This window comes from Camelina sativa, chromosome 2 (genome assembly GCF_030686135.1).
Source record: "Camelina sativa cultivar CO46 ecotype springtype chromosome 2, ASM3068613v1".
Taxonomy (NCBI): domain Eukaryota; kingdom Viridiplantae; phylum Streptophyta; class Magnoliopsida; order Brassicales; family Brassicaceae; genus Camelina; species Camelina sativa.
This window is the reverse complement of record NC_141881.1, coordinates 29,552,869-29,571,214: the sequence shown is the minus strand read 5'-3', so window position 1 is coordinate 29,571,214 and position 18,346 is coordinate 29,552,869. Positions and strand designations below refer to the sequence as shown.

The following is an 18,346-nucleotide window of genomic DNA, read 5'->3' as shown; positions in this document are numbered from 1 at the left end:
AACATTTTTTAAAGCTAGTGTTAATTATGGGTTATATGAACCTATGATCAGCTAATCTTTTTAACTTTAAGAAAAAGAATACAGTATGAGCTAACTGTTAGGCTATTAATTATAGTTCAACGGTAAAGTTATAATAAATGTACAAAACTAAACCGTATTACTAAAAGTACACTAACACACTGTTGACTTTTGCTTCACCCTACATAAGTGTTCACCAACATTTATCTTTAAGTTCGTTGAGATTTAATAACGATCGAGTTCTGTTTCTTTCTCCAAGCTACGTGACAATTGCGCTAACTGTTAACCTGGATGTTAATTGTTACATAGTGGGTTGTTAGTGTACATTTTCATTTTGAGTAGGTAATGAGCCCTATTTCTTCTTCTCTAAATGACTTAGGTTGATTCCATTCTCACTCGCTAAACAAAATAAGAAGAGGAAAAAGCTAAAAGCAAGGGTGGGTCCAATTTCACATCAAGTTGCATGCGCAATAAATCACCCGAAGTGTTTCATATGCTATATAGCCTCTAGCTTTGCTTTGTCTTTCTTCCTTCACTCATATGTTTCGTCCCAACTCTTATTCCTGTACACCTTAAGAAAAAAGTTATCAACAACAAATACCCAATAAACGCAATGCTACATTCTTCATATCTATCCTTCACACTTCTTGTCTTTTTCTTCTGCTGCATTTTGTTCTCCACGCTCGCTTCGTCTTCGCCCGTTTCCGACCCTGAGCTCGTTGTCGAGGAAGTACACAGGTATTGTAACAAAAATGTAACACGTACGTTGGTATTTAATCACTCCAATGTTTCGCTTGAAATATTGTTTCCATGCTCTTTCTGTTGAAGGCTAGTTACGATCTTCATCAGTCATCACAAACTGACTTGTTGTTACTCTATTGCTGCATTAATAGCTGTGACCACTAATTACGAGTGCGCCTAATTACATACGTCCAGAACAATTAATGCTAATAAATTATCTGTTGGTTAATTAATTCTTAAGGAAAATAAATGAGTCGATGTCAAGAAGGAAGCTAGGGTTCTTCTCTTGCGGGACAGGTAATCCAATCGATGATTGTTGGCGATGCGACAAGGACTGGGAGAAAAACCGAAAACGGTTGGCTGATTGCGGAATCGGTTTTGGCAAGAACGCAATTGGTGGTCGTGATGGTCAAATCTACGTGGTGACTGATCCTGGAAACGACGATCCAGTAAACCCTAAACCCGGAACACTAAGATACGCGGTTATTCGAGATGAACCGCTCTGGATTATTTTTAACCGAGACATGACGATCCAACTAAAAGAAGAGCTCATAATGAATTCTTTTAAAACCTTAGACGGACGAGGAGCATCCGTACACATCTCTGGTGGGCCGTGTATAACCATACAATACGTGACCAACATCATCATCCATGGTTTACACATACATGATTGCAAGCAAGGTGGGAATACGTACGTACGAGACTCACCAGAGCATTACGGGTGGAGAACGATATCCGACGGTGATGGTGTGTCCATCTTCGGAGGGAGCCACGTGTGGGTTGATCATTGCTCGCTCTCGAATTGCAACGATGGGTTAATTGATGCGATTCGTGGATCAACGGCTATAACGATCTCTAACAATTATTTGACGCATCACAACAAGGTTATGTTATTGGGACATAGCGATACGTATGCACAAGACAAGAATATGCAAGTCACTATCGCTTTTAACCATTTCGGAGAAGGCCTCGTCCAAAGAATGCCAAGGTATTTTATCGAAAATAGAATTTTTATTTTTAGTATACTTATATATGTGGATATATGTGTAACCAACTATAAAAAGTCAAGTATATATTGTCGGTTGGGCTTACTCTTAAAAGAAATAGCAAAGCCAAAAAATACAACAAAACTAAACTTTAATACGTTTTTCCTTTATCAAGATCTAAGATGGATCAACCGAAATAAGTATGCTGTCTAAATCAATTGAAAAACAGTTGGGGTTAGTTGAGCTAATATATTAATCTTATATGTAGATCAGTATCAGATAGATAAGTTACTCTATAGTCTATAAGTAGAACATGAAAATTAATTTTAACAAACTAATGTGAAGTTTTGTGGATATAGGTGTAGACATGGATATTTCCATGTGGTGAACAATGACTATACACATTGGGAAATGTATGCAATTGGAGGAAGTGCTAATCCTACCATCAACTCTCAAGGCAACCGTTTTCTTGCTCCTGATGACTCTGATAGCAAAGAGGTAACAAAGCACGAAGATGCGCCCGAAAGCGAATGGCAAAGCTGGAATTGGAGATCCGAAGGAGATCTAATGCTTAACGGCGCATTTTTCACGTATTCTGGCGCTGGACCAACTAAATCTTCAAGCTATTCAAAAGCTTCAAGCCTAGCCGCGAGACCGTCCTCTCATGTTGGTGAAATAACTGTAGCTTCGGGTGCACTCAGCTGCAAAAGGGGCTCCCGCTGCTGATCATAGCCCACCAACGTGTATGTGTGCATCGTGAGCGTGTGTATATATATATATACATATATATGATTACTGAAATCCAGTACTTGAAAGCTAAGTATGTAATAAATTACATTTTATGGTTGTGTCGGCAGAGTTATTTCACTTTTGGTAAAACTTAACACACTTATAAACTGTTTATACTATTTTTTGTTAACTAATACTCTCGTTTCAAAAATTAACAAAACTATTTTACATTTATAATGTGACTTTTCAAACTTAATTTTAATTATATCCCTAATATAAAACTAAGAACATATGAATTTAAGTTATTAATATGATTTAATTAGTGATATAGTATTAAAAAGGGACATGTTTGGAACTTTCTGTACGTAAGAAGAATCTGAAGATGTTTGAATTGAGTTAAAAAGACACTTTCATAAAATAGATGAAGAATTTAAAACGACTTGTTAATTAACTCACGTTATGTGCATCAATGCATGTTACATATTTCTCAATATGATAATACAAATATATAGAATCACGTCCATTAAGGAAAAAAACTATGATGTTTAGCATTAAGTCGTGTGAACCGAATCAAACTGCCTACATCTAATAGCCAACATGATAACAGAATTCTATAGAAAAAAAACACAAGAAGGGTAAAAACAAATCACCGGATAAATTCGATTCGGTTCACCTCTTAAAAATTAGTTTATTTAGTAACAGAAATACTAACCATGGCGCCATAACAATTAACAACTATGGTTCGTTCGTTAATCAGTTGCCGGCTCTACAAATAAGCCCAAAGCCTTTCTAAAACATATATTGAATTCAGAGGCAAGCAGAATATATCAACGCATACAATAAAAATGAATTATATAGCTATTCACACCACAATAGTATTAGTCTATGTTATATCAGTTTCTATCGTCCATGCCGGAAATATAACCGCGGTTATAGCGTTCGGAGATTCGATACTCGATACGGGCAACAACAATAATCTCTTCACTCTAACTAAGGTTAATTTCTATCCGTATGGAAGAGATTTTGTAACTCGGATACCCACAGGAAGATTTGGCAATGGAAGGATTCCTACAGACCTGATTGGTAATTTTCTTTTACAATAAGAAAAAAAAAAAACATTTTCACCATTTTACTTATTAATTAAGAAGTGAATTCATCATTCAATTTTATTTTTTTGGGTGAAATATGAATGCAGCCGAAGGTTTGGGAATAAAGAATATTGTACCAGCTTATCGTAGCCTATTCCTTCAACCCAATGATATCTTAACCGGTGTTAGTTTTGCTTCTGGTGGTTCCGGTTTAGATCCAATGACCGCCAGAATTCAGGTAATTAAACTAATTAAGATATAATGTGATTAGCTTTTTTTCATCTAATAATCTATATTGACGACTAATAATATCATATTTATTGGATCAAAAATAGGGAGTGATTTGGGTGCCAGACCAGTTAAACGACTTCAAAGCTTACATAGCAAAGCTAAATAGCATCACAGGAGATGAAGAGAAAACAAGATCAATCATATCGAATGCGGTATTTGTTATTTCCGCTGGAAATAACGATATTGCCATCACATATTTTACAAATCCAGCAAGAAACATGCGTTACACTATCTTCTCATACACTGACTTGATGATTTCATGGACTCAATCATTCATAAAGGTATAATAATTTTTGCGAGAGTTAAATTCCAAATTTACATAATTTGACATAAAATTTTAATTTTTTGATCATATGAAAAATATATATATTGATAATAGGAATTATATAATTTGGGAGCAAGAAAATTTGCAATTATGGGAACATTACCATTGGGTTGCTTGCCAGGAGCAAGTAATGCTCTTGGAGGGTTATGTCTAGAACCCGCAAACGCAGTGGCTAGACTTTTTAACCAGAAGCTAGCTAACGAAGTCAACAACCTCAACACGTTGCTCTCAGGTTCTCGTTCCATCTACGTCGACATGTATACTCCTCTTCTTGAACTCGTCAAAAACCCTCTAAGATCAGGTAAATTTTAAATCACCAAAATCTTAGTGTATTTTTAAAACAAGTTTTTTTTCAATATTTAAAGCTATGAATGGTTAAGCTATATGAAGCGAGAGAGAGACCAAAAAACATATTACAAAAGTGTAATGTGTTTTTTGGTAAGTTTTGTCCGCTCCGTTTCATATAGTGTGTGTAACCATTTAAAACATGAATGCAATCATTTATTTCGAATCAGAAGTTCCTGATTTTTTTTCTCAAAATTTTTTTGGTAATTTCTTTTAGGATTTACCTCGCCAAGTAGGCCTTGCTGTTGTGCTCCGGCGGCTCCTATACCATGCTTGGATGCATCTCGTTATGTGTTTTGGGACATTGGACATCCTTCGGAGAGAGCTTATCAGACTATAATTCCTCCGATTATCCAACAAATCCAACAAAGCTTCGCTTGATTTTGGGTGTCTTCGTCTATTCGACAATTATCTAATTTGTTGTCAACATTTAAACAACTGTTATTCTATTTATGTGTATAGAAAAGAATTTATTCTTCTTGTAAGTGTTAAATATTGCTTATTTTTTATCTATGTTTTCTCTATGTACAATCGTTGTTTTCATACTCCAAGTCCATGCCTTCAAATATTTTCTTCAAATTTTGGGCCCTATTCAAAGGGTTAGACCCAATTCCTTCGGAGCTCACTTGTAAATTACACACAGCTTCAACAAAATTGAAGCGTTTGTTATCTAATCATGAATGAAGCCCACAAATTTGTTTTTTTTTTATTCCTTTTTTGACCAAGTTCAAAGACTATTTTAAAAGGCTAGCTTGAGAAAACTACCCGCCACGGCTACATTGAGAATTTGTGATCAGCCAAATTATCTATTTTACTTTATTCTACTTTAATTTAATTATTTTGTGGTATTTTCAATTATAAAAATATAAACATATCCGATTAGCATAAAAGTTTAGAAGAACGAAAAAAAAAAAGAGAGATAATTTTCCAAATAGTAAGGAGTCAGCGCCTCGTCGACGTTCTTGGCTCCGAAGACCAAGGGAGGGGTGGTCAGGTCAACGGTCACCCTGGTTTGTGAATTGGTCAACCATCCTATTTATGTGTTAAGCATCTTTTTCTTTTCTTTTTTTGTTTGAATGTTTTTTTTCCAAACTGTCACTACCAATATTTAGTAGATTTCTACCATTTTTATTAGGGTTAAGTACATCATGATTCATGATACTTTGTAAATATAAAATATATATCCAAAAAGTCCAAACTCTAAAGATAAGATCGGAGTACTATATAACATACACATCAATCTCCAGTGCTTCAAAGAGTGATCAAGTGGAATATAATCAGTTTAGAATTAGAAAGTGTTCAGTAATATTTTAATTCCCAAATGCTAAAATTTGTTAGCAAGAATCTTATTACATGAAATCATCAAATCCATTAGTTTATTAACACTTTTCACTTTTGTCTTCCGTGGAAACTTATCCACAAGTTTTGGATTTTGATGTTTCGTTTTCTTAAAGAGCCATTTGTGAATACTTAAAAGTTATAACAACAACATGAGTAATTTATCCAACATATACATACTTGTAGACTTAATGAAAGGATAACAACCCCCAGCAGCTTATAATAAAATACGTAAATGTTATAAAACTAGAAAAGTGTACATAAACAAAACTACAACAACTCTCAAGGCTTAAAACAAATTTTGCAATGTGTAAGTTAGAATATTCATGGCCTTGTCAGCTTGTCTAAACTAGCTATGGTCAACACATATGCTCGGATACCTAAAACGTTCGGAACATATGTAACGGTGTTTAAAGTCATAATTCGTTAAATTGGTTCAGATTCATATTTGTCAATGTCAGATAATTAATATTGATACGTCGTACGCGCAACATCAAAGTCTATAAATTTTCCATTTTCATCACGTGTCATCATGTCAATGGCTAAGCTTGACTGTTATGAATGGCGCAAACCACCAAATCTGCCAACGTACACAATATTCACGATGCACTTTATTTCCTTCCACGATATTCAATTCTTCCAACTTCTTTGATGTTGTGACAATTTAATAGACCAGAATAAAGAAAATTTAGTGGCATGAATGGATAAATCAGAGAATGGCAAGTAGCCAGACAAGAGGGGCTTGAGAGTGGATGAGGATCAACCAGACACGTAGACGAGGAGGTGGCTCTTGGGAAGAGGCAAAGGTCGGTTAACTTTCAATAACCGGCCTTTCTCAACTATAAAATAACCATATATCGACACTTTTTCTACATTACAAGGCAAATATTTTTTGACCGGTTTTATCACTTTTGCCCACGTAAGATCAATAGAAAACGTATACATTCGTGACTTCATGGGGACAAACGATCCTACATGGTACCAAAAGTAATACTTGTTTTGTTGTCATCCCAAACATTATATCAAAAGTAATAATACTTGTTTTGTTGTCATCCCAAACATTATATGAACTTTTTAGTGGAAAGTAAGAAAATAATAGTATATGGGTGTAATGTTGGGAATATAATAGAGTCGACAACACTGGTGTACATCGAAAGGTCTAATTAAACACTAATATAATGATCATGATCTATAGGTTAGATCCTGTTGGTATAATCAGGTTGGGAATAAGAAAATATTTGTTAGGAGGCACTGCGGCTATTTGACAATGCTTGAGACATATTAACGCTATTGAATTTTATAACAAGATATATTACAAAACACTTTATACATATGTAACCGTAGTTAGATCAATGTAACTCATCAAGAGTTTCAGATATGATCAGTTCTGATTGAAGAAATAAAGTTTTTATTGAATTTTAACCAAAAAAAAAAGTTTTTATTGAAATTTTTTTTTTGTATCAAACTTTTCCGACTGGGAACAAAAAATGATATTTATCATCTCAATAATTTTTTTTTTGGTGAATCATCATCTCAATATATATTTTTTTTTCAACATCATCTCAATAATTTTGTAAGGCTAAGAATTTTTTTTTTTTAAGAATCTGTACATTTATTAGTCAATTAACAAGCGTAAACGACATAAGTCCACATGGGCTTTTTTTTTTGGTTGTTGTTGGGTTTGTTTACATTTATTTAGGGGTTGTATGTTGAAATAATGATTTTGGAAAAATTTGATATATTTTAAAGAAGTTGATATGATTTATAGTAAAATTCTTTGAAATTCCACCTAAAACCATGAGATTTGGATTTGTGTATTTTTAACTAAACAAATTCTCTCAAATCCTCCAGGATCCCTACAACTTATTAAAATCCAAATTCACAAACTGTTTTGAATAACAGTGGATTTTAAAGTAAATTTTTAAATTATTATTTCAATAATAGTGGATTTTAAGAGACTTTTTAAAATTCATCATTGAATAACCTAAGATTTGTAACTTTTACACAAATCACTTAGTTTTTTTTTTTTACAACAGTAATTTTTTTGTCTTTGATTAACACTATTCTATTTTCTGTTTGGTACATAATTTTTTTTTTAAGTAACAATAAATAGCCAAGCTAATTATTATGGGTATTATCTGTATGATCAAAAGACATTAACACGGGGAAAACAAAACCACAACCTATTATTTGAATCTGGAGTTTTATATATCATAATGACTTATAATAAAATTGATACAGTTAAAAGACAGCCGCAAATTATTTATCATGAGTCATGAGACTTATCTAACATACATACACATACAATACAGATCTGAGAGCCTTAAACTCCTGATAATACAGTTCACTAATATAATATTGTTACAAATTTATTCAGAATAACAACAAAATACAGAGAATCAGATACACGAGAACGAGTGTGTGTATAACAAAATAAAAGAAAAAAGATATTTTATCTATAAAGAAAGCCACGTGTAAATCAGAAAAGGACCAAAGGCTTCGTTGAGCTGTCTATAAAACACAGAGAAGCATGCCTCTATGCTTCTCCATCATTCAATTAAGAACTCCTCCCACCCAAAATTAAAAAGCCACGTACCCATCACTCTCTTTCTCTCTTAACGCAAAACGATGGCTATAACCGCTACTACAAACGTCGGCGACGTTTCGTTAAACGCTGATAAAGTTTCATACGATCTTGTGGAAACTGATGTTGATATCATCACCTCTGGTCGTCGTCGTATTCCTGCACACTCTGGTATCCTCGTAAGTTTTCTTTTTCCCCGATGAAACTTTTTACGTTCTTCATATGATCAAACTTTTTGTAGGGTTTGGTTTGTTAATCTTTGGTTTTGTTTTAAAAAAAAAATGCAGGCTTCAGCGTCACGGGTACTAACGAACATCATGGAGAAGCCTAGGAAAATCCACGGCGGATCATCCAAGAGAGTTATCAAGATTCTAGGTGTTCCATGCGACGCCGTTTCAGTTTTCGTCAGATTCCTCTATTCACCAAGGTTCGTTCGTTTATTCATAGTATCACCTTTAATCAAACTAAATACATCCTCTTAAACTTAAACCTTTTTACCTAATTCGACTTTTCAACTTTATGAATGTTTAATACCAATTTTAAAAGTAGTACCTCACAACCAGCTGATGTCCAGATTGTGATTGATTTTGTTTAAAAATGTGTGAAACACAACACACATAGGTTAGACGAAACAACCTAGAACCAAATTTGAAAAGTTCAACTGGGATGTCTTTTTAAAATCTTTTAATTATCAAAAGTTTACTGCGCAATGACTAAAATACCCTGACTTGTCTTTGTTTAGTAGTCTCACCGAGAAGGAGATGAAAACGTATGGGATCCATCTACTGGCTTTATCACACGTGTACGTGGTGACTCAGTTAAAACAGCGATGCACTAAAGGCGTTGGTGAGTCAGTAACCGTCGAAAACGTGGTCGATGTTCTCCAGCTGGCTCGGCTCTGCGACGCACCTGACCTCTTTCTCAAGTGTATGCGTCTTATTCAGTCCAAGTTCAAGACCGTTGAACAGACCGAAGGTTGGAAGTTTCTTCAAGAACACGATCCTTTTCTTGAACTCGACATTCTCCAATTCATCGACGAGGCTGAATCGGTAATTTTTACTCATCACAAGACCTTCTTTTGTAAAAACTTGGTATTCAAGAAAACTCTGTTTTGTTGTTTGATCCTCACGGTTCGATCCGTAACCAATATTTTGATTACTAGCATTTTGAATTGAATTTATTCGAATTAGCTTCTAATCATAGTTTTGGGTAAATTTCTTGCAGCGGAAGAAAAGAAGACGGAGACACAGACGAGAACAGAATCTGTATATGCAATTGAGTGAAGCCATGGAATGTATAGAACATATATGTACCGAAGGTTGCACACTAGTCGGACCATCTTGCAACTTAGACAACAACAACAAGTCAACATCTCAAGTCAAAACCGGTCCGTGCAGTGCCTTCTCTACTTGTTACGGTCTCCAACTTCTGATACGTCACTTTGCAGTATGCAAGAAACGAGTAGATGGCAAAGGTTGTGTCCGTTGCAAGAGAATGATTCAACTCCTTAGACTCCATTCTTCCGTCTGCGACGACCAATCTGAATCTTGCCGTGTCCCTCTTTGCAGGTAAAATTACCGACATTTTAGAATCATTAAAAACCACATTTTAAATGTTCACTTGATTTTTTTCTTTTCTTTTTAAAACTTTCGGCGCCAATTATAATTGTTGTATGTATTGTGGTGGTAGGCCTACTTATTAGATGATGAGTCGTGATCGGACGGCTGGAAATATTTTGTTTTGTTGAAATTGTTATAAGATATTTGTTTTTTTTTTTAAATCAAAAGATATTTTTGAAAGCATAAAAATCTGATATCGTTGTCAACTTTTTTTTTTTTTTTTTGGTGATTGGAATAGGCAATTTAAAAAAAGAGGTGAAAAGGACAAGAAAATGGTTGAGGAGACGAAGTGGAAGGTTCTGGTGAGAAGAGTTGCGTCCGCGAAAGCCATGTCTTCGTTGTCACAATCAAAAAAGAACAAAAGCGAAGTGTTATTTAAAGAAGAAGCAGAAGATTTCATTAGAATCCGGAACAAGTTAATATGAATATTGTAAAATATATGGCATTTTAGATTGTACAATGAGTGTTTGTTAGAAGCCATTATTAGAGTTGGAGGTTTTGTTTGTTTGTAATTTGTCTTTTCGACCGGTTGATTGGGTTAAATTTGTTGATGAGTAACCCTTTCAACCTGTCTTTGTTTGGTCAGATTTTTATATAAATGTGTTATTGGTTAATGGTTACAACATAGTATAACTAAGGTTTTGGAGAATTTGTGGTAAAAAATATATATATATACAGAATTGTTGAATCTCGGTGAAAACACGCTAACAACAGTACACATGGGATTCAAAGGATTATCGAATCTGAATAATTTCGGTATTAAGTTAAGTTTGGGTTGGTATAATTCATTTTTGACAAGATGTATCATGTATCACAGATCATCATTCTTTTGTCGCTGATTGGTCTGCTAAATTATATGCGTAAACCTGATTGCATCTGAATCATTAAAAGATCTAATTGATATTCAAGTTGGATCGGTCTAATCAATCACAGTAGTATCAACTATGCATGATCACATAATGAGAATTTGGAAGGAACGAAAATAGAAAATACATTTAAGAGATCAAAATTGACCAAGCGGTCGTAGTCACTGATATGGTGGAAAGGTTGATCATAATTGAGGAGGATTCGAAAGCAAACAAAGGCAAATTATTAGAAACAAACATGTGCTTAATTATAAAAGTTAAAAACAAGATATTTCTTTAATCATTCTTTCGTCGACTGGCAAAAAAGGAAAGACGCGTGGGGAACAGATGAACCACGCATTCTGGTTTCGTGTCTTACATTTCTACTCATACTGCTTAACTACCAGATGAATGCATTTTACTTGAAAATATTCATATCATATTCACAGTCAAATTCTTGTCATTCTTTTTAAAACCCTAAACCATGTTATAAAAAAAAAAAATTGAGAAAGAGATTAGGAAAAATAGGGCAAGTTTAATCACTAAATTTTACTTGCAGTTATTAGTAGTAGCACTCTTAAACAAATACTATCAATCAAGATTTTAATCTATTTTCTTTTACATGCATAAAACTTATTTTTAAATTTTATTGATGAAACTATATCATACATGAAACATAGAATAAGATTCTTTTTTTTTTTTTAAGTTACATATATAAAAAGAAAAACAACATGAAATAAGTACCATGTCCATGCATGTGTGATAAGTGACAAATTGACAACCCGTCAAGCTTTCTGAGTAGTGGAGCCATGCAGCCACCGATGTTTTCATACTAGACGACAATAATGATTCCGTATCATGATAAAATACAAGTGACCAGATATTCAACCACGTATGAACTAAAGAGAAAACTAAAACATATACAAAAGAAGAAAAGGAAACGGCTAAAATACTATTTATATTGTATGATATTTTGAGTTTGTTAATAGTATCTGATTTATAACTTTAATTCCACTGATGACATTCTTGTTTGTCGCTCTGAACACACAAAACTTAAAAAAAAAAACACGAAACTTAAACTTTTGGATACGTTTCTTATTAACTTTACTAAAGTCATATTTCTATCTAACCCTATAACATTAAACTTATTCCTAAAACCATCCACGTATCTAACCCCAAGCTTAAAAGAGAGAAGAAAGAACAAGAAAAAGGTAGGATCAGAAATATAGATGGGGATCAATTCCAAAGCTATTGCTTCTTTGATCTTAGTTATAGCATTATGTGCTGCCGTTTTGAGCACACTGGGACTGGGAGTAGCTCAAACAGAGCCAACAATATCAAGTATATTTTTCTCCAATTTCTCTCATCAATCCGGTAAAATGTTGGTTATCGATCTTCAATGTCCAAGGATGTGTACTTCAAATTTACAATTCAATTTTTCTGGCCAATTTGGACACATTGGAGCCGCATGTTGCAATACGTTTTCGACCATAGATGCAAACTGTTGGCACCAAATGTTCCCGTTGAATCCGTTCTTCCCACATCTCTTCTCAAGGATAGTGCCTAATTCACCCGTATGCAATTGAAGATGAGAATGAAGTTTTTAAATGACACACTTAGCTTGTAGGTGTTAGCCTTGAAGTCTAAGATATTATCTCTTTTGATTCTCTGTGACGATTCTCTAGAGTTTTGTTATCGATGTTAGCAGAAACAAAAGTGAGATACTGTATATAGCAAAAGTTATATTTTTGTTATTCTTGAACTCAATTATGTTATGCAGTACAAAGGAAAAAGATAAAGAGTTATCAGTTTGAAATTTTGAATGTTAATGGACATCAACCACTAACATCAAAGAAGATGAACGAAGCATATATCCAATCATCTTGGAACAGTAATCAGAGGAAAATCCTCTGTTCATCGAGAAAGAACAGATAATCAAAGGCTTTGAACAATGCCAATAAGTAGGTTCAAGATCATCATAACCCATTATTCTCTAAGGTTGCAGCCTTGGCACATGAGTCATATCCGACAAACGAGAATGTCAAAAAAACCGATGCAGTTAAACTTCAGAGTTGGAACAACAACCCTATTGAAGCAGGGAAAGCAGAGAAACACAAACTTTCGTAAGATGTAAAACTTGGAATGGTTAGTGTCATTCTTCTGATGTGAACTACTACAAGTTGCAATGGCAAGTCTTTGAGCGCCCACACAGAGAGATTACTATGACTCACTAACTATGTCTGCAAACTCTGCATTAGTGCGTTTTGAAAATGTCAAACAATTTCTAGCTACACAAATAAAGTCGAAGATCGGTATCCTCTCTATCTATCTCAAAACATAAAGTTGGTAAAGAAGTCGAAAATCCATCAGATTGTTCATACTTGGAATGGTTAGTGTCATTCTTCTGATGTGAACACAAACTTGGAAGCAGAGAAACACAAACTTTCATACTTGGAATGGTTAAGTGTCATTCTTCTGATGTGAACTACTACAAGTTGCAATTGCAAGTCTTTAAATGCCCCACACAGAGAAACTACCATGACTCACTAACTATGTCTGCAAACTCTGCATATGGGAGTCTTGAAAATGTCAAACCATTTCTACCTACACAAATAAAGACGAAAATGGGTATCCTCTCTATCTAACTCGAGACATAAAGTTGGTAAAGAAGTCGAAGATCCATCAGACTGTTCATCAGCTAGTGATCAAATACCAAACAATCTGAGGATACCACCCATCCGCATCAACCGATATAAAACTTTCTAAAACACGAAAGGTAAACCAATACTTGGATGACACAATGGGATACTTTACCCTATAAATCTTGTAAGATTCCACAAGAATGCAATGTGAGTCAGAGTATCTCAGTTAAAAGCTTACAGGAAAAACACAAACTTTGAACATCCAAGCAAACTTAAGAGACTTAAAAATGCCATCTTTATACTCTCAAATCTCAGCAATAACAATACATATTGTGAATCCAGAATAATTCAAACAATTGACGTTATAATAAAGACATAACACAGCTTTTCTTATTAGAAATGTGTTGGCAAAACAAAACAAAAGAAGAACACAGATGACTAATGACAATGCAATGTTGTAATCTGTAATATGGGAATCTCAAAGGCTATTCAAAGAAACTTTTTGTTCCAATTCAAAGAAAAAGGTTCATCCTTTGAATCCTAATCTTAGACAAGACATGAAAGGAATGAAAATCTCACCGGAATAGCAAATAAAAAGAGAAGCAGCAAAATCTAAGACTTGCGACCAAGCTGTTTCCTGAGTTTCCTATACTTGTGCTTGTTCATCTTCTTCTTTCTCTTCTTCTTCACACTATCAGCATAAATCACAATCTCCTTCGCATCTTTCTCCTCATCCTCCTCTTCCTTTGTTTCAGCTAGATCCAGACCTTGGATCTTATTATTGGGATTCAAGCATAACCCCATAGAGAAACTTGGGTAAAAACGCATAGGTTGGTTATCGAATTCATTCCGGGAGACTGTAATCACAGGGTTAACTAGAGAAACTGGATCGGGCTTCTCAAAAGCAGACTCGATGTTGTTGTTGTTGATGAAGAAGGGCTTCTGGTATGTGAAGAGAGATGGAGTAGTACTAGTAAGCCTCTGGATTGAATTGAAGCAAGACTTGTTCTTGATGAATCTATGCATTAGATTCGCCATTGCGGATCCAACAAAAAAAAAACCCTAAGAAACCACAAAACAAGAGAGAGTGACGACGGATGAAGATGAACGAGACAACGTCAGGGGTTTTTCAGTTTTGGGTCTTTTGGCTTAAACGACATCGTTTCAATGGTAACGACGTCGTTTCTTCATGAGGGAAAAAAAACTAAAAAGTGCCCGCACGCAGGATCGAACTACGGACCTTCAGTTTACAAGACTGACGCTCTACCACTGAGCTATACGGGCTACTTGTTTATCATTTCTCACTCTTTATATATATCTCTCATTTCTGATAAGCATACTAATCATAGTCATATTATTTGAATCAAAACCAAAATTAGCTGATGGAATGTTACCAAAACTTATTTGAACTAGTATGTAGATCAGATTGCAAATACTGTAATCAAGATTCATCATATATTTGTATTTGAAGGTCAATTACATCAAAACCGAGCTTCAACTAACTCAATGAGAAACTGTTTTTATTTTATTAATTTGGTTTATCCGTATCTATAGAACCAAACACCAAACATTTTTTAGTAGACAGATCAAAACATAACCATATGAAATGATAAACTCATAAACGAGGAACAACTAATCCGTTTGCAGAACTGTTCCAAAGAACCTGAGCGTCAATAACAGAGAGATGCTTATCATCAAGCCTCTTCCATGTCCTAATCGACTTCACATCTCCCCAAGTACCTTTCCCCTTCTTATTCAAATCAACAACCACAACTCTTGCTCTTCTCTCCCATCCAGCTAACCCATAAGCATGATACCCAAATCCACCACCATAACATAGATTCAACCCTTTGAGTTTACCACAGAAGTCGTTGACATGGTCGTGACCAACAAACACAGATTTCACATCTCCTCTAGCTACCAATGTTGTGAAGAAACCTGAGTTTGTTTTAGCCGCTGATGTAGCTTCTTGTCTCACTCCTTTTGTAGCGTTCTTTGAGTCGAAACTCCAAAACTCCGGTAATGGAATGTGAAAGTAAGCTAGTCCTGGTGCTTTACCTTCTTGAGGATTAGGCTTTGCATTGTACTCTCTCTGCAATAACAAGAGTCAAAACAACAATGTCATCAATATCAACAAACAAGACTGTTTCATCTCATCATTGATGTATTATATATATACCTGGAGACGTTTTGAAGTGCGCTCAAACCAAAACTGCTGAGAAGTTTTGATCCAATCATAAGTACTGTCCATGTCAGGAACACTAGAGTAATCTCCACTATCGAGAAAATAAAGATTAAGAACAGACTTGTTCTGTAGATTGGAATCAGAAGCTCCATGGACTTTGAGATTGTAATTACCAAAACCATCAATGTAATGAGCAGCTTCAGGAGGATTCACTTGAGATAAAGTGTTTGGAAGCTTCACAATGTGTTCCATGAGTCCTTGTCTTGTCAATGTAGATTCTTGATCATGGTTTCCCAACACAGCAACCCAAGGGATCTTAGACTCAATAGCAGGAGCAAACGCTGCGTTTAGTGACTTCACTGCGTCTTTAGCATCAGACCCATAAATATTATCACCTGAAACCAAAACCAAAACCCCACAAAGGTAATAAAATTGCATTAAATTCAAAATCAGGGTTTATGCAAACAACCATAAAGTTCAGATTTTTACAAATAACACAACCATAAAGTTCAGATTTTTACAAATAACACAACCATAAAGTTCAGATTTTTACAAATTATAAATCGGATTTGTGGTAATCGACAAGGAAAAGATTAGGGATTTGTTAAAAATTTGGGATTTTTTTTTTTTACCGGTGAAGACGATGAGATCAGGCTTCTCGGCGGCGATGACACGTGACATGAAGATGGTGGTGTTGAGGTCAGAACAGTGAGGTTTCTGGCTAGGAAGAACATTGTTACACGGGGTTGTGGCACCGTTTGCGTAATGCATATCAGCAACCTGAAGTATCTTGAACTCGCCGTTCGCACCGAACCTGAGTTCCTGACGACGAGCTGATGCTGGAATCGGAGATAAACAGAGACATGACAAAGAAACAGAGAAGAGAAAGGAGAAGAGTAGGCTTATGTTTCTTTGATTGTTCGCCATTGTTTTTTTGGTACCAAAGAAAGACGATTAAGCGGACTTTTTATGGTCGTGTCTCAGTGTGTCCGGAAGAAGCCAAAACGAAAGAAAGAACAATTGACTAGGAATGTTTTACTTTTCAAAGTCGTTTGTGTAATTTATCTTGGCGTGATAATTAATCAGGAGTTTAATGACACACAACTACCAAGTTCCAACCATATTTTACTTTTAACACAAACATAACTCGATTCAGAGTCATTATGTAGAGATTACATTTAAGGCTTCTCCGGAGTTATGTTTTTACTCTGTACATGACTAACAATGAGACTTGTAGTTGATTTATTACTTGGTTTTTATTATATGGTTGGTTTTTAAATTCGCATATTGTCAAATGTTTAACATCAAGAAAATATGGGTTGTCTTCGTGCTTTCGTTTGGAAGCACTTACGTATTCGTGGGTTTAGGAGGTAACGAAAATTTCCGAGTAAATCAGTACTAAAAAAGAAAGAAAAAAAAAAAAAAGCACTAACGTATTCGTGGGTTTAGGACGTAACGAAAATTTCCGAGTAACCAGTTAAAAAAAAAAAAAAACATTCGTTTCAAAATAAAAGTCGTTGATTGACTTGGAATTATTAATGCTATAGGCTATAGCGACCAATACATTTCATGAGAATTTTACATACGTAACAGTGATCAAAACAACGAATACAAACTTGAACATTATCGAGTTATTTTAAAATATAATAAGATATATAATAACCATTGAAATGGATCGGACCAGGAATGCTTATTCCCCCATTTAGCTTCATTAGTGGAATCGAGAACTTCATCAAGGTGACTTATTAGCCAGAACAATACCTTCCACCATCATCATCAACATGATCAATCTCAGTGAGGTAAACCTCGATCAAGAACACAAGCTTCTGGTGATAAAGACCTGAAGCAAGAAACATGACTTATGTTATGTATATATGCTTTCTAAATCTATTTCGCTATCAAGCTATATATATATATTGTAATGTAGACATACAAAAACTCAGAGACTTCAAGACTTGTAGTAGACGTACATATATATGTGTGGAGGTAATATAAAGAGAGGTTTTGTGTCGTTGTTTCGAGAAGCAAGGCCGTATTGTTATATTCCCGCATGCGACGTTTCTTTCTCACAGGAAATGGGTGTGGGAAAGAAGAAAAAAGTATAAAGAGTTAACCTTTATAAAGGTGTGTTTGGCCTTTTTAAAATAACAATGTGATAGCTTTTTCGTTTTACCCTAAGTTTTTTACGCAATGTACAGCCTTTACAACTATTCACATCACATATATTTGCAAAGATTGATAGTCAATATTTTATCTATAACTGGCTTCTTTAAATCACGATTAGAGAGTACTGTATATTAAACAACAGTGACAGTGAACGACATCCAACTTAAATAGCTAGCTAGTGGAATAAAACATAGGAACATTAAATCTTATATGTAGATATGCGTGAAATATAATTAAGAAGACTCTTCCATTAGATTAATTAAATTTATGATATACAAAAATGCTAATTTTACTTTGAGAAGATTATAAAAACTGTGATATATGTATTCGCAAGATCTTCGATGTTTTATAATTTATAGTATAGTCTTATAGATAATCAAATATCTGTATTTTATCAATCGAAGATCAGATGCACTATACAGTGTGTATATTTTTTGTTCGAAT

The 18,346-nt window shown here is 34.6% G+C and overlaps 5 protein-coding genes, 1 long non-coding RNA gene and 1 other non-coding gene across 9 annotated transcripts; 3 read left to right on the top strand and 4 right to left on the bottom strand.

Annotated features, from left to right (window-relative positions):
• The first annotated feature begins 274 nt into the window (after positions 1 to 274).
• On the top strand, positions 275 to 2,668 carry LOC104740907 (putative pectate lyase 22). The gene is made up of 3 exons (XM_010461637.2): positions 275 to 756; positions 1,001 to 1,747; positions 2,105 to 2,668. Exons 1-3 carry the CDS (start codon positions 632 to 634, stop codon positions 2,469 to 2,471), a joined length of 1,239 nt encoding a protein of 412 aa, XP_010459939.1. The 5' UTR covers positions 275 to 631; the 3' UTR covers positions 2,472 to 2,668.
• Positions 2,669 to 3,278: 610 nt separating this feature from the next.
• On the top strand, positions 3,279 to 5,034 carry LOC104757199 (GDSL esterase/lipase At5g63170-like). Its single transcript, XM_010479929.2, has 5 exons — positions 3,279 to 3,557; positions 3,670 to 3,800; positions 3,898 to 4,134; positions 4,233 to 4,479; positions 4,741 to 5,034. Exons 1-5 carry the CDS (start codon positions 3,320 to 3,322, stop codon positions 4,902 to 4,904), a joined length of 1,017 nt encoding a protein of 338 aa, XP_010478231.2. The 5' UTR covers positions 3,279 to 3,319; the 3' UTR covers positions 4,905 to 5,034.
• A 3,228-nt stretch (positions 5,035 to 8,262) lies between these two features.
• On the top strand, positions 8,263 to 10,678 carry LOC104740894 (BTB/POZ and TAZ domain-containing protein 1). Of its 3 annotated transcripts, XR_015584608.1 has the most exons (6): positions 8,263 to 8,624; positions 8,733 to 8,872; positions 9,188 to 9,494; positions 9,670 to 10,013; positions 10,303 to 10,581; positions 10,624 to 10,678. XR_015584608.1 is itself a non-coding variant. In XM_010461620.2 (5 exons), exons 1-5 carry the CDS (start codon positions 8,490 to 8,492, stop codon positions 10,487 to 10,489), a joined length of 1,113 nt encoding a protein of 370 aa, XP_010459922.1. In that variant the 5' UTR covers positions 8,263 to 8,489; the 3' UTR covers positions 10,490 to 10,678. The 3 variants fall into 3 exon arrangements, 2 of the variants coding, with proteins under 2 accessions (XP_010459922.1, XP_010459926.1); XM_010461620.2 differs by having other exon boundaries at positions 10,303 to 10,678; XM_010461624.3 differs by having other exon boundaries at positions 8,349 to 8,624; positions 9,191 to 9,494; positions 10,303 to 10,678.
• Positions 10,679 to 13,919: 3,241 nt separating this feature from the next.
• LOC104740883 (uncharacterized) lies at positions 13,920 to 14,679 on the bottom strand. Its single transcript, XM_010461612.3, has one exon. It carries the CDS (start codon positions 14,587 to 14,589, stop codon positions 14,164 to 14,166), a length of 426 nt encoding a protein of 141 aa, XP_010459914.1. The 5' UTR covers positions 14,590 to 14,679; the 3' UTR covers positions 13,920 to 14,163.
• Positions 14,680 to 14,763: 84 nt separating this feature from the next.
• TRNAT-UGU (transfer RNA threonine (anticodon UGU)) lies at positions 14,764 to 14,835 on the bottom strand. The gene has a single exon. It is a non-coding gene; the product is annotated as a tRNA-Thr (tRNA).
• A 223-nt stretch (positions 14,836 to 15,058) lies between these two features.
• LOC104740873 (putative inactive purple acid phosphatase 29) lies at positions 15,059 to 16,962 on the bottom strand. The gene is made up of 3 exons (XM_010461600.2): positions 16,369 to 16,962; positions 15,731 to 16,131; positions 15,059 to 15,643 (listed from the first exon to the last, which is right to left on the bottom strand). Exons 1-3 carry the CDS (start codon positions 16,661 to 16,663, stop codon positions 15,167 to 15,169), a joined length of 1,173 nt encoding a protein of 390 aa, XP_010459902.1. The 5' UTR covers positions 16,664 to 16,962; the 3' UTR covers positions 15,059 to 15,166.
• A 274-nt stretch (positions 16,963 to 17,236) lies between these two features.
• On the bottom strand, positions 17,237 to 17,836 carry LOC147949328 (uncharacterized). The gene is made up of 2 exons (XR_015574578.1): positions 17,707 to 17,836; positions 17,237 to 17,576 (listed from the first exon to the last, which is right to left on the bottom strand). It is a non-coding gene; the product is annotated as an uncharacterized LOC147949328 (long non-coding RNA).
• Positions 17,837 to 18,346: the final 510 nt, after the last annotated feature.